The sequence below is a fragment of the Nannobrachium achirus genome, assembly GCF_963921795.1.
Source record: "Nannobrachium achirus genome assembly, chromosome: 12".
Taxonomy (NCBI): domain Eukaryota; kingdom Metazoa; phylum Chordata; class Actinopteri; order Myctophiformes; family Myctophidae; genus Nannobrachium; species Nannobrachium achirus.
The window spans coordinates 60,024,777-60,040,680 of NC_137832.1; the positions used below are offsets into that span (position 1 = coordinate 60,024,777).

Genomic DNA, 15,904 nt, shown 5'->3' on the forward strand with positions numbered 1-15,904 from the left:
AACCGTTCGTTTTGTATTTATCATTTTAAAAATGATTTAAACTAGTGAAAACAGCCGATCTACAAGCACACGACGCCTCGCACCGTGAGGCATTGTGTGCTTGTAGATCTGCTGTTTTCACTACTTTTGTGCGACGGCCTTGTATGATGATAGATATTTTAGTATTTCAGCATGACTAGTGATGCATTTTGCATCATCAGTGATGCGTTTTGCATCATATGATGCAAAATGCATCACTAGTACATGCTGAAATACTAAAATATCTCAAAAAACAGATTGAACACAAAAAATAACTGTTTTGTGTTGATCGTGTCCCAAACGACAATAAAATAAGATCGGGTTGTCCCAGAGGTGAAGTGGCCCTTTAAGTAAAACATGTGAGTACTTTTTCCATCACTACTACCAACACAGGCTCTCGTGTGAATGTAGATGTACTGTACAGCAGTGGTTCTCAACCTTTTCGGGTCCGCAACTCCCAAAATAATCTTATTTTAACTGGGGACCCCAACCCCCGACATGACGAGCACTAAGAGTTGAGGCATTACATTTTGTATAACACGGTTCTAATGTGAAAATTCTAACGTTTAATTTGTCATATTAGAGTTATTAAAAAGTCCTTCAATTGTCACTTTAGAAATGTGCAGATACCCTCTATACACTTAATGTTGGTGTGTTTACTGTCAAGTGAGAAAACAATGTTGCACATTAAGCTAATCATCTGGGGACCCCCCCAACATGATATGGGGACCCCCGCCCCCCAACCCCCAGGTTGAGAACCGCTGCTGTATAGCAGCAGACAGAGCAGAGGTGAGGAGGGTGTAGGGTGTTTACCTGCTCCTGGAGCCAGCAGCCAGCTGTACAGGTAGCCAGCAGCCATGGAGAAGTAGAGCACCAGGGTGAGGGTGTAGGGTGAGGGTGTAGGGTGTAGGGTGAGGGTGTAGGGTGTAGGGTGAGGGTGTAGGGTGTAGGGTGTAGGGTGTAGGGTGTTTACCTGCTCCTGGAGCCAGCAGCCAGCTGTACAGGTAGCCAGCAGCCATGGAGAAGTAGAGCACCAGGGTGAGGGTGTAGGGTGTAGGGTGTAGGGTGTAGGGTGTAGGGTGTAGGGTGTAGGGTGTTTACCTGCTCCTGGAGCCAGCAGCCAGCTGTACAGGTAGCCAGCAGCCATGGAGAAGTAGAGCACCAGGGCCCGCTGGCTGTTGACCGTGTCCAGGATGTGCTCCACCGTCACGGGGGTGTAGGGGTCCGAGTCCTGCTGGCCCGTCTGCCTCTCCACCAGCAGGTCGGCGAAGGCCCGCGTGCGACCCCGCTCCGCTACCGCCAGAGCCTCGTCGTGGTGGCCTGCGGGTGGCGCCAGAGTACAGCCAGCGTGAGTACAGTTTAGCCCCCTTTTCCACTGCAGCTTTAGCACCACACTAGTCTCGCGTAGCCAGACAACTATTCCACAATCTCCGAATGCTATATATAGTCTGGAACTACAGCTCCTGAACGGTGAGTAACGGAAGATTGCATTTCCGTTCAAGAAAATATATTTTAAAATGTGATTTCTGCTAAGCAGCAAGCTAAATATGCTTAGATGATTTTTATTTATATTTAGGATAAATGTGCACGATGTGAGACAGAAACGGAAGTGAGGAGGAGGCTTCACTTCCGCTTTAACCGGTTACTCATCGTTCTTCTAACGTTATTCCAGACTGTATGACAGGAGCATTCGCAAATTGCGGAGTCAACAGTCTGGCCATAAGAGACTAGTTAAAGCACAAAATGTGAGTGAATCCTTGTACCCAGGGCCCAGAATTTGGTGCGACGTCCCTGCACGGCACGCACCCACCCACCCACACACACACACACAAGACAAGTAGAAGACAACACGTCGTACCTAGGCTGACAAGGACTCTCTGGAGTGCCTGGTAGGAGGAGGTCTGGAGGTCGAACAGGGACAGTTTGTAGTCGGTGCTGTGCTGGGCTTCATGACGGATGGTCTCAAACAGTGCAGACGCCCGATAGAGCTATACGAAACAAACACAAAGAGATAATCCACAATTACACGTCCACAATAAATACAAATAAATAAAAAATTAATAAAAGCATAATTTTATGCTGTTTTCTTTGTTTCATAATATCGTTGTTGTCGGGTGGAAACCTCGTATCTCCAAGTTTCAAATTTGTACGTTCTTTCGCAAAGTAAAGCACTGCTTCATCATACAAGGCTGTCGCACAAAAGTCGTGAAAACAGCATATCTACATGCACACAACGCCTCACAGTGCGAGGTTGTGCCAGTGCTTGTAGATCGGCTGTTTTCACTTGTTTGAATGCAAAACTAACGGTTTTGGACATACAAGGTTTTCACCCGACAACGCCGATATGCTAAATAAGGGTTATAGGGTTTGATTCCCACTGGAATCATCCATTCTACGATGCATACACTGGTAGTACTTAAAAGTGAAACATTGCCTTAAATATTGTGAGGAGCAAGTGTGAAAATCAGACACTTTCTAATGCGCTCTGTACTTGAGATCTGGCTGTCAACGGCACAGGAACATCTCTGCAAGCCTACGTACGTAAATCCTACTGATGTGTCGTTTCAACTTTAGCTACAGTATAGTGGAGATATTCTAGCATCATTGAGAGCAAGCTCTCGAAACAACACAACTCATTTGGGAAGCGTTAAGTCAGATGTTCACGTCCTCCTCCTCACAACAGAAGGATAACTTTCAGGTCAAGGTAGGGCAAAGTTGCCCTTTAAGGCGCTATGCAAGCAGCTAGAATAATATCAAATTAAAGCTACAATCCATACGGTGCAATGATGTTGCAACGAGGACTGAAATACAATAACGACAGTGGGCACATGTAGAGTCCAAGCTGGCGCGCCATCTGCTTCAGCCAGTCGGATTCCTACCTGACACACAGGGTCTACATTCTGGAATGGAAGAGGACAGAGACCACCTCCGACCACTGCAGGTGTGCTAGTCACATTGTATTAAATAGTGTCCCTTACTTTGAAGGGATAAGGGGCACAAATTGCGCTGATCTTTGGTGACTTTCCTTTTTTCAACCTTGACCCGGATCTTGTTTAGAAGCTGGGTGTCATGGCGACACCCAGTAGGAATCCATCATGGGAGCGCTATTTTGCTGTGAAAAATGTCTTTTTTAGAGATAATGAGGCTTCTTTGATGGAAGATCAATGGGTCTTATGAAGGATGTTCACTTCGCGTGCACGCCAACGTGCGTTGTAAACAAACCGCGGCCATGACAGATGCACAATGGACAGTCCAGACTCCACGGTAAGCACAACAAAACTTTACTGTATTTACAGTATATATCGCCCGTATACCCGTGATCAGCACTTTATGCAGCGTTTTATATATCGCGGGTATACCTGGGATAAGCACTCAATACTCTACTATGCAGATTGATTAAAATGACTTATAAGTAGTTCCAGATTGTAGCTTTAAGTGAATGAATGAATGGATGAATGAATGAATGAATAGTTTATTTAATATATATATATATATATATATATATATATATATATATATATATATGTGGCGGAGAGAGTCGCAGCCCCAGCCTGAAGCCTCAAAAGTGTAGTATCTGCCCTCATTCCATAGGGATATCCCTTTGGTGTAATGGTTAAGATATTGGACTTTCACGTGGGAGACCCGGGTTCGAAGCCGGGTGGGGAGGTTCGGATCACCTCCGTTACATTGGTGCCGTGACCCGGATTTGGGCTTCCCCGTAGGAGGAGGTCAAAGGGGGGTGAGTGTGACAGAGAGAGTCGCAGCCCCAGCCTTGAAGCCTCAAAAGTCAAGTATCTCCCCCAGTCTTTGGTCTAGTGGTTAAGATATTGGACTTTCACACGGGAGACCCGGGTACGAAGCCGGGTGGGGAGGTTCGGATCACCTCCGTTATATATATATATATACGTATATATATATATATATATATATATACGTATATAAGTATATAAGTAAGGTGTTGGGATTGTATAATTAGAACATGAGCCACTAGATGGTGGTAGCATCCCGCCTGCACTGGTCACCACCAGAGCACAGAGAAAGCCTTGTACTGACTGGCTTCCACTGCTGCTCCAGCCTCCGTGCAACGCTGACATTAAACACAACCGCGTCTCTCCGTGCTCGCCTCTCATTTGCCTGGGTGATGGAAAAGGGCAATGAGAAGCAGAGCCACCACTGTCCTGTCCATGCCCGTGCATGTCAAAGCAAGGACCACGTCCGGCAGGAATAACAAAATGCTCCGTCTGGGGTCACAGCAGGCCTGTGTCTGTGTCATCAAACGTCGTCTATTCTCGCCCCCGTCCTCCTCGGGCTGACGAGAATGAAAGCAGACCAGGCGGGCAGCAGAGAGAGCGTTGGCGGAGGCCGTGGTGTGTTGTTGCTCATTTGGCCAAGATGACCCAGGCCACCAGGAGTGCTGATTCATGGGAGTTTGTTATTGATTTCCTATTCCTCCTCCTTTGGCAGCCCTCTGAGAGGGCAGAGACTGCTCTAGAGAGGCGGTCTCCAGGCCAGCCCCAGCGGAGGAGAGCACTCCACTCTCCAGACGCCGGGCTGGGGAGGGAGGGGCCGTGGATGCCCTGGACAAAAGGTTATCATGGGCAAAATGGATTCTACTAGGCGTGTACGTTTGGTGAGCACATGACTGGAAAGGGATTCGCCAAAAAAAAAAATCGCCAAAAAAAAAAGATAAATTCAATCCAAAACACAAGGAAACCTACAAAATGACAGTTCTGTGCCACCACATTCAATGATTCGGTCTTGAAATCGGGCCAACACATCTCCTCATCTGACTTGGTCATAACTCCCAGGGCAGTGGTGTAAAGTAACTAAGGACATTTACATTAAGTACTGTACTTAAGTACAGTTTTAGGTATTTGTACTTTATTTGAGTATTTCCAGTTTTCAGTACTTTTACTTCTACTCCACTACATCTCGGATCCAAATATTGTCCAAACTTTTACTCCACTACAATTATTTGAAAACTTTAGTTACTAGTTACTTTGCAGATATAAATTATAATATTATAAAACATACATTATTGCACTTTAGCTCTATTCTATACCGTGGCTATTTGAAAATAGCTGATCTACAAGCTCACAATGCGTCACATCGCGACGCGTTGTGAGCTTGCAGATCTGCTATTTTCAAACATTTTGTACTTTTTACTTTTGGTACTTTAAGTAAATTTTGATGCCAATAATTTCATACTTTTACTTTTACTTTTGTACATTTTGAATTCTGTACTTTTACTTGTAACGGAGTATTTCTACATTGCAATATTGATACTTTTACTCGAGTGAAAAATGTGAGTACTTCCCAGGGAAGCTCCCTGTGTTTAGCCCATCTCCCCGCCAACCAAGATGAAGTGCAGAAATCGCAAACCTCTCTGGAAGAACTCAAAATCGAAGGATATATTTGTATTGGACACAGTATTGAACAACACGATCGGTATTGAAAAGCATGACGCGAATGTACAGTACAAGTCAGGAGGAGATTGCAGCGAAGTGAGCAATCATAGGTCCATTAGCATATCGCTGGTCATGTCTTAGAGAGGGTATGTTTCACACTAGCTGCCTTTTATGAAGGAAAAAGTGCTGTCTAGCGCGCTTTTTCCGCTGAAAACGGGGGGAAAAAGAAGGAATAAATAGAAGAAGAAGTGAGGCGGAGGCACTATCGACTGAAACAGACTTCAATATAACTCTATGGTCCGTGGGAACGAACTGAATATATTGAAGACAAAGTTTTAAACGAGTAGGTGTAGATGGGGAACGACCAGAGATTGAGTGACTGCATGGCATATTATTCATCACCTTAAAATGTATCGATGTTTTATAGACAAGCTGCCAGAAACCAGCACAGAGGTCTCTGTCCGTGTTTTTCTCCCTGCTGCCGAGCACAGCTGCTTTTTTAAAAGACAACTCCGCCCTAAATCACTTCTAGGCTCATTTTCCTACTTATATTGATCCAAAAAGACTGTCCATGGGGTCTATTAGGCAGAAATGCCCCTGTTGTCCAGTTTCCCCAGCAGAACCCAGCAGCTCTCATAGCATAGAGTGGCGCCTATAAGCCTATCGCTTTTACACTATTTGTTGTGGTCAAAAGTGATTTTATTTTTCTTGAATGTGGTACTAGTTGTCATTACTAGTTGTGGTACTAGTTGTCATTACTAGTTGTGGTACTAGTTGTCATCGCTGTCCCACAAAAGCCATCACACTCTGCTAAATAAATGCTTTTATGTGTTTTGCCAGGTCCCGGAAAAGATGCCCTGTGATTGGCCAGTGCAGTCACTTTGATTGACATTTGTGCCGAATGCTCACCCCAAAACATTATTTATGAGATTGTGGTGGCTTGTGTGGGACAACCAAGGCATGGATGTGTAACATTATGTAACTGTATCACAATGTATAATTGTATGTGTTTTAGTACATTTTGTATTCGTCCTGGGTGTTTTACTGTTGTGCACCTGCCCAGAACTGCAGATGCAGCTATATGTGGTACAATGCATGAATGCCTCAGATTTCTATCGCTGAAATGTGCTATATCTTACAAATTGTACATTCTCTGTGTCAAATAAGTAAAGTAAAAATAAGCTGCGTGTACAGTACATGATGCGTGGCCAGCGAGCTAGTTCAGGCAGATACACCCGAGAGGTTTACATGCATACGCAGCACTATTGTGGGCGATGTATGTGACGCGTCAAGCAGCTGACCAATTGCCGGTTTATTTCAGCTCACCTAATTCACTGTGCTTCCTCTTGTAGTCAGTACCACTGAACATTGTGGGGGGTGTTATAAAATCTATACGGTATTTCCCTGCTCTTAAATGATTGTATTCTAATGTGCATAAGCAGGGTGTAATGTATTAGCAGAGCCTGAATGCCAAGACCGAATATAACACACTTACAATATATACAGAAAATATTCTCAAGCTGTTAAATGTTCTCAATCTATCTGTGAGTCACCTGACTAGTGACTACAGTAAAGGACTAGTTTACCCTCAAAATGACTTTTTTTTTCCTATTGATTACTCATGCCATGGAGACTAGAGTTCAATAATATTTTTTTGTATTTATCGCATACCTAAGACAAAAATTTGATTAAAGTACATTTTCCCCCATTGCATCAATGGGGCAAAATTTCTTGCAATCAATTTTTTTTCTTTGGACTGCAACAAATACAACAAAAATATTATTGAACTCAAGTCCATGGCATGAGTAATCAATAGAAAAAAAGTCATTTTGGGGGTGAACTACTCCTTTTATGTATAGCCTATTCATTGTACAGTATCTACAGTATGTGTGGTGAGAATTCATGTGTGCACACATGTAGCCAGCAGCCAGGTGTTGTCCCAAGGTCACACTGAGGGAGAAGTGTGTCAGGGAGGGGGAATAAAAAAAGAAAAGAGATGGCGTGGCTCAGCAGAGAGCCTGGGCCTGCTGCTGCTGCTGCTGCTGCTGCATTAGAGCCATAGCAGCGCCCACCCGGGGCCAGGGGCGTCACAAGGGGGGGACGGGGAGTGGGACTGGGTTACTAGGGCCCAAGGTGGTGGAGGGGCCTTAATTGTTTAGCTGTTGAAAAATAGCAGATATACAAGCTCACAGCGCGGCACTCGGTGCCCTCGGTACCCCCTGAGCTTAGATCTGCTATTTTTGAAAAGTCGTGAAAATGTGGGCAAATCTTTGAATATATGTATTTTTTAAGCAAACATTTGTAACTCAAATTTTGCTTCTGGTCCGTAACCCTGGAACTAAATATTTTGAGATGGGGGTCCGTGGCCAAATGCATATCATTTTGGGGGTCCTTGACATGAAAAAGTTTGAGTACCACTAACATAGAAACATATATATATTTTTTTTTTTCAAAAAACCTGAAATATTCAAAGATTTTTCAAGATTTTTCAAAAAATAATCTACAAGCTCGCAGCGCGGCGCTGCGAGCTTTTTCAATAGCTTTTTCAATAGTTAAAGCACAAAATAATGCGTAATGAAGAACATTCATGGGGGGCCCACAGTGAATCCTTGGTACCCAGGGCCCAGAATGTGGTGTGACACCCCTGCCCCGGAGCCACCACCGCGTGCAGGGGGCCCCTGGCTGATTCTGCTGATAGGGTGCAGGGGGCCCCTGGCTGATTCTGCTGATAGGGCTTCAGGGCTGATTGCTGCGGCGGTAGTTCAATCTGTGTCGGGGCCTCGCAGACATCCCTTTAAGAGTGAAACTAATTTCTCACAGCGCCTCGCCCGCCCGCCCGCCGGCCGGCCTGACCTCACCTGGCGCAGATGAAAAGAAGAAAAAAAAAAACAATCCCAAAAGTGCTGCGTCCGCAACGACCTGCCTGGCAACCACGTGCACGCTACACTACACACTCGGCAAAGGCGTCGCGCAGGGGACCTCTCGTGCATTTTAATAGCGGGTGATGTCATCCTGTTTACGACCAACAACGTGATTTTTTCATCTGATAAGGTAGGCGAAGGTGAACGTGACTCATTAATGCACCTTGTTCGCTTCACCCCGAAAACGTCTATTGTTAACTACACTATATACCTACACCTCCACATCCCCCCGCCCTGAGTAACTAACGTCTGTCCTCTTTGACAGACAGTATCAGCAGCAGAAATCCGCTCTAATCTAGCCCGTTCACGTCTAAAAAGAGACGGGAATCAATAACCTCTAGATCCTCTTCCGATGGCTGCTATGAGAAAGCGAGGCTGTTCTTCTCGGAGAGCTGATTAGAACCGAGTACGCATCACTCGTCATGTCACGCGGGACGCAGGGATCACGGGGAGGTTGTTAACGCATAGTTTGGCTTTAACCCATTTAGGCCTAGAATTATTGAATGCTTTAGCCATTGAAAAATAGCAGATATACAAGCTCGTGAAAACTTGTGCAAAACGTGTCCGTGTCAGTTTCTATGTCAGTGGTGCTCAAACGTTTTCATGTGAAGGATCCCCAAAATGATATGTATTTGGCCACGGACACCCATCTCAAAATATTTAGTTTTTTTTTTTTTAAGTCGTGAAAATGTGTGCAAATCTTTGAATATATGTATTTTTAAAGCGAACATTTGCAACTCAAACTCATTTTGCTTCTGGGTGGTCCCTGGAACTAAATATTTTGAGATGGGTGTCCGTGGCCAAAAACATATCATTTTGGGGGTCCTTCACATCAAACGGTTTGAGAACCACTGACATAGTAGTCTCTCAAGAACAGACTAACTGTGCAGTGAAAAGGACCTTTTCTTTGACGATGGCTAAGCCAGATTGCTGACATAAAAACATAGGTTTTTCAAAAAACCTTTGAAGGATTCTTATAGAACCGGGTCAAAATTCAAATTTTCAAGATTTTCCAAAAATAGCACATCTACAAGCTTGCAGCGCGGCACTCGGTGCCGTGCTGTGAGCTTGTATATCTGCTATTTTTTAATAGTTAAAGCATAAAATAATAATACGCAATAATGTGTACCTGCTCTAAATGGATTAAATGTACAAGAACGAGGAACATGAGGTCAGGTACCGTACTCGTTACCACCACTACAGATGCTTTATGAATTTTAAGCACTATCAAAAAAAAAACGGCACAAAAAAAAACCCTATCCAGATCGGCCCTATAAGTGGGTCAGAGCATTTATACCAAGGTCATTGGAAACAGCCGCACCACCAGCTCATGAATAATCATGGCATCCATACTCTGAGGACAACCGTGTCCTTTCCCACCAACAAGCTCAACCCCAAGGGCATAGGCGATTTTAAGGGGTGTCCTAGGGTGCACGTGCAACCCCTGGCCGCCAGGCGGCCATTTTGATTTTTTTTTTTTTTGTAATGTAACTTTACATCCACTCAGACCGAATACAACAACACCCCCTAGTGGTAGTGATAGAGGCTGGCAGCTCCAGGCAGCCCCCCCCTCCCCTCCTGATGTGATGTCATATCCACGCGCCAGTATTGAAATTGAAAACAACATCTGTTAAAAATAAAGCATGGAGTTCGAGCTCTTCACTACTATGGACGTGACTACCGGTAGATATTATAATATAGCTGCTTGCCCTGAAACATCACATGGAGAGGATCATTTTGTACCTGACTTTCCTCTACAAAACACAGACCTCAGGCTCTATCAGCCAGGACTCTTGTCTCACTGTGCGTGACTGAACCATTTCCTCCTGACCAGCCCAAGGTAAGACTAAGACAGTCAGATCATGCTTTTATAAACCCTATTATATTAAGCCCAAAATGGTTCTGCCGCCGTGTAGAACCGAACCGATTTTAACTTGAAAAAATGCATAATTTGCCCGCAAGTAACTTATTTTTACATTTGGGTACAAAATTAACTGCAGAAATCCGCTAAAACAACATTACAAAACCGCTAATATCCGCTAATATCCGCGTTGTACACGCGCGTTGTACACGCGCGCTGTGCGCGCGTGTATGAGGTAATAGAGGTCGTGCACCCCTTGCTGGAAGAGGCTAGAGTCGCCTATGCCCAAGGGCCCATAGTATTAGGCTGATGGTTGGGAACAGCCTAAACATTGCTGCGGTGCATGCGAGTGTGAAGCAAGTGCATTACAGCTGGGGTCCTTCCAACGTTTTCAGGCTGAGAGAGAGATGAAGCATGCAGGGACCCCCAGATTCCAGATATCCGTTTCATCGTTTGACAGCACAATCATCATCAGTGTATTTTGGATTCATGTCAGTTCGTGTTATCAGATATGTAACCACTTGAACCGTCAATAGTTAATAAACTTGGACCTTTCACTCTGTACTTAGTGTGCTCTTTTTTCCCCTCTACACCAAAACTCTTTGCCGAAAATAGCCGATCTACAAGCTCACAACGCCTCGCAGCACGAGGCGTTGTGAGCTTGTAGATCGGCTATTTTCGGCTAAAGTTCTCAGAATAAGGAAGGATGTTAGGGTTCAAGTGGTTAATATAAAAAAGGCGAAAAAAGGTTTCTATCACACAAAGATTTGAAGGACCCCCGGCAGTAACTCTGAGGACCCCCTAGGGGTCCCGGACCCCCTGCATTACAGTGTCTTTTACAACAAGCAGAGCTCAGGTTGACGTGGTGGTGGTGGTACTGTGCTATGAGACACGTAATAGAACACAACGTATCTCCTCGAGAGAGAGATATTCCCCTTTGGTAGAACATGTAGATCTCATTATGACTCACGAGGAGTCCAACTCTGGTTCATGTTTGTTTTTCTTTACTCTCGTTAACTGATAATTACAAACAGAGCAAATTATTTTCTTCAAAAGTACGATGCAGTGTACAGAAAAGAAACGTTGTTATCTGGGTCACATTGCTGTATTTATATTGCATTTTTTTTTTCTTCTTTGGACTGGCTCTACGGTAAACAACGATGAAAGCAAGCGAGCGGCGTCCTTTGCGCACACCTGAGGCAGCAGCACATTTTGGCAGACCGTTCACGCTTTGGGAGGGATGAGCAACTAAAATTTAACTTTTCCTATTTTAAAACCTTTTTTTGGGGTCCCACTAGCACCTTCTATCCTCACAAAGTCCCATTTCTGACCATTGTGTCTTTCTCTCGTTTTGAGAAGGCAAAGGTTAAAAGTATCCCACGGGTTCTCAAAACAGGCTATCCAGATTTCATCGGCCGCTTTTGAAGAAAAAAATAAATATATATATATATATATATTTTTTTTTTTTCAAAAATGTTTTTTTTTTTTTTTTTAAGAAAAAAAAAATCAAAAAGATTTTTTTTGGAGGGGGGGGGGGGGGGGTCAAAGGTGGTACTGCAGCTGAAAATGCTCTGAGAGCCATTCAAAAATGAGAGAGGCTCTCTATTCAGACGTGGTAATTTAGCCTCAAACCTTTTGAAAAACGTTTTTGGGACATAAACAATATGACATAAATACTTTTTAAATGCATGTGTATCACCTTTAAGGCTTTTCAATCTAGCGCAGCGTAGTTCATTTGGACACGGAAGTTAGAGTCCTAAATATACCCCGGACACCCCCTCTTTCATTCACTAACATTTAATGAATTCATACGCCCACGTTCATTCTTACTTCATTCTCATTCGCTACAAGCTGCTTCACACACGCCCTCCTTTCTCAGTGTAGTCCTTATAAGCAGCCTCTGCTCACTGCTCATTCTACATGTTCAGCTGTCAGGTTGTGTGATGACGAGTGTTGGGAAAATCCTCCACCTCCCCGGCCTCCTCCCTGTGGCATTTAGCTTCAAAACCTGCACAAACTGTGAGTCAGTCCGTCAGTCAGTCCGTCTGTCACACCTCACACGTCACACTATTGCCCTGCTCATATCTCCGCAACCGTTGCCCCGATCCATGCCAAATTTTGCACACACGCTCCTTGGCTGCCAAACTACAACCTCCAAGGACCCCCGGAGCTCCAGGGACCTGGGGGACCCCCAGATGTAAAAAAAGACCAAATGTGCAAAAATGACCAAATGACCACTCCAACATGGCTGCTCACGGGGAATTCCCGGGGACCACCGACTCCTGGTGCTCCAGAACGGATGCCAAAGTGGTGGTGCCCCCAGTGGAGGACCCCCTCCACTGCAGCTCACATAAAATGCCGTAACTCGGGCTAGGAGTGTCCGGGAGAGCCGGGGCCGGTACCTATTCGTCCGCCAAGGCAACGCGGAGACCCCACCCCTCATTTCTCACATGGCCCTCTTCTAGCGCCACCATGAGGCCGATTCTTGCAAAACACATTTTTGGACACTGCTCCTACAGATTTTGCCCTAAAATCACGCACATCGGTACACAGTATGTCTACACATTTCCCACACAACTAGGAACCAATGGCAGTTACAGCCCTCTTTGTGTGTACATGTGACCTACGGTCGCTTATCTCCCGATTAGGGAGTCTTACTGGTAGGATAACATGTGGATTGTACTATGGTTATTACATGATTGTGGTATGATGAAATGTTGATTGTACTATGGTTATTCTATGTTGTGGTAATTTATGATGTAATTGGAAGTTCATGTTTCATGTACTTCTGTAACTTATGCTCTGCTCTGGGGGGTCTGAGATTGCAGATTCTGTGTTATGGTTACAAAGATAAATCTGTTATCATCAGAGCAGAGCCCATCTGCCAAACTCAATGCAATATCATTGCATAAATGGATATGTTTCTTCTAATAAATGTCATGTGGTTAACTCTAAGCTGAAGTGTTTAAATGAAATAGAGTTGTGCTCTGTAGCGATCAGAACAGTTGTTGATGTTCTGTAGCTCGCCAGGTGGCCACGGGGTTGTGGAGAGCGTGATCGTGGAGGGGCTCCTGAGACCAGGGACGTGCTGGCCATTGGGAAAAGCAGGACAACTCCCGAACGGCCGGTTCATTCCCGGCCATTAGGAAAAAATAAATAAAAACATGTCGGCCTTTGTTCCATTTTGGGGGCTGGGTGGCCAACAAAGTAAATCGTCACTGTTGGACAGAAACCTCGTATCTCCAAGTTTCAAATGTATTGTAGTGAAAACAGCAGATCTACAAGCACACAACGCCTCGCGGTGCGAGGCGTTGTGTGCTTGTAGATCGGCTGTTTTCACTAGTTTAAATCATTTTTTAAATGATAAATACAAAACAAACGGTTTTGAACATACAAGTTTTCACCCGACAACGACGAAATATAACTCATGTACAGTAATTGGCCCGCACTGGCTTGTCACTTGTCATGATCTGAAATGGCAAATCTTTGAGTAGCAGCAGCAGCGCTATAGAGAGAGATCTCTCTCTATAGCACACAATGAGGGCCTCTACAACTCTTTTTCCCGGGCTGAATCAGGGGCCCAGCATGTCCCTGCCTGAGACCATGCATTTTTTTTGTTTTTGGATAAAACAAATATCTCCAGTCAACCGTCGCCTGTCTGAGATGACAGCGTTTAACCAGCTCAACAGACTCTCCGGCATTACTGGCACTAGAATTACACAGCCAGCCGTGTTAGAGCTGCGTACGCATCGCTTTTTTCTCCGTCTCTCTTGGTATATCTCTCCCTCTTTACGGTGTGTCCCGTCTTTAACGGTTTAATAGGGCAACACTTAAAGGGGCATGAAACCCTACTGTAGGTTGATTTGGTTGGCTTTCCTTTACAGAAGGATAAAACATGGCAGGCTGACCTTATAGCGCACAAACGGCGAGCACGCCTAGGTGATCTGAACACACACACACACACACACACACACACACACACACACACACACACACACACACACACACACACACACACACACACACACACACACACACACACACACACACACACACACACACACACACACACACACACACACACACACACACACACACACATACTGTGATGCAAGCAGTACAGCTAATGTATAATGGTCGTGTTACTGTAGATTTAGGTGTGCCATTGTGCAAGCATTAAGCATTAACAACACTAGCCATGTTTCCATAAACTTATTCGAATTAGGGAAGTGAATTATCAGAAATACGCATTAAGACAAAGCGAATTTAGCATGTTTCCATTTGCGGGTGTCATTCGAATTAGCGACGTCGCACGAGTTGATCGGGCTGATTTTTTCAGACCGAACCTGAGCACTGCACGTCTGACTGCTGTGACTCGGTCGCTGTCTAGTAGTGGGAAGAAGGGGGGTTATCAATCATCATGGCCCCAAATAACCTTTAAATATCTTACAATTGGCGACGAGTCTCTTACGAAATTGGCAAGAGTTCCTCTCAATACATAAAGCTATATAACCTCTCCATCATCGGCAATAGTCAGTGGTGTGTGTTCCCCACACTGAGTCCCGCGCCCCCACCGTTGCGCAGCGCTCAGGTTCACCGGGAAAACCGCGGTTGCGTCGCTGCACAGTGCTCATCCTGCAAGTTTCAGCGTTCTCTGGAAGGTGGCTGATCTGTAAGCTCACAACGCGGTGCGGAGACACGGATGCAAGCTGCTGTGAGCTTGTAGATCGGCCACTTTTGGCGTGTGATGAGGAAGGATTAGCCACGGATGGCTTTGACTCCGGGAGGTGTAAACAGGAGGAATTTACACGCGGTCCGTGTCACTCCGTGTGTAACAAACAACCGGTTTGTTTTGTGGGCTAATGGACGTTAAGCGGCAGGGGAAAGTGTTAAATTGGAGGACGATATGGACCCAGAACGTGATAATCTATTCGCATTTATTGTCTGACCCGTTTCCATTTACAAATGCGCATTTCGTTTATTCGATAAAGCCTCAAAATCCACCTCCTCCAAGCGGATAATTTTTTTTGCGGATAATGAAAGTTTATTCGCATTTTGAAGTGTTTCCATAAAAAGATTTTGTGAATAAGCCATTAATGTGCAAAAAGCGGCTTTATGGAAACACCACTACTGTTGACTACTGACAATGCTTGCACACTGACCCACCTAAATCATTATATGTTTTTTATTAGCAGCAGCTCCCTTGCTTACATCACGGTGTACTATAAGGTCAGCCTGCTATGTTTTTACCCGTCTGCAGTTTTTAACCCGTAAACGGAAAACAAAATGCAGCCTAGGGGTTTCGTGCTTCCTCGTACTCATGTTGTCTTATACGTACTGTATCTGACCTTCTGAACTTAACATCGGAGAGATGTAGGGTTTATTATTAGGGTTCAAACTTCAACTTAAAGGGATATTCCACTTTCAAAAAACTTTTTGTCATTGTATGGTCTAATCAGGCTTGTATGGACACCCTGAACAGTTTTTAATTTTCTTCATTCAATATTTAGATATTTGATGTAAATGTTATCTGGCCCTCCAGGCTCAGGGCCTCTCCCCACACACACTCATTGTAACTTCAAACTTAATTTTAACCATGATAGATTCATTAAAAACACCCATTATTTTTTCTGGTGACTCATACTACCATCCTAATACGTGAGCAGGCCGTGTTTTTTCCATAACGTTTTTCATGT

At 44.6% G+C, this 15,904-nt stretch overlaps 1 protein-coding gene across 1 annotated transcript in view; it reads right to left on the bottom strand.

The window, feature by feature from the left end:
• ttc28 (tetratricopeptide repeat domain 28) overlaps positions 1 to 15,904 on the bottom strand; it is a gene marked incomplete at its 5' end in the record, with an annotated part of 518,726 nt that overhangs the window by 36,591 nt on the left and 466,231 nt on the right. The window contains 3 exons of the mRNA XM_080739232.1: positions 992 to 1,052; positions 1,181 to 1,338; positions 1,877 to 2,006. Coding sequence (XP_080595358.1) covers positions 992 to 1,052; positions 1,181 to 1,338; positions 1,877 to 2,006 — 349 coding nt within the window. The remainder of the gene's footprint in view (positions 1 to 991; positions 1,053 to 1,180; positions 1,339 to 1,876; positions 2,007 to 15,904) is intronic.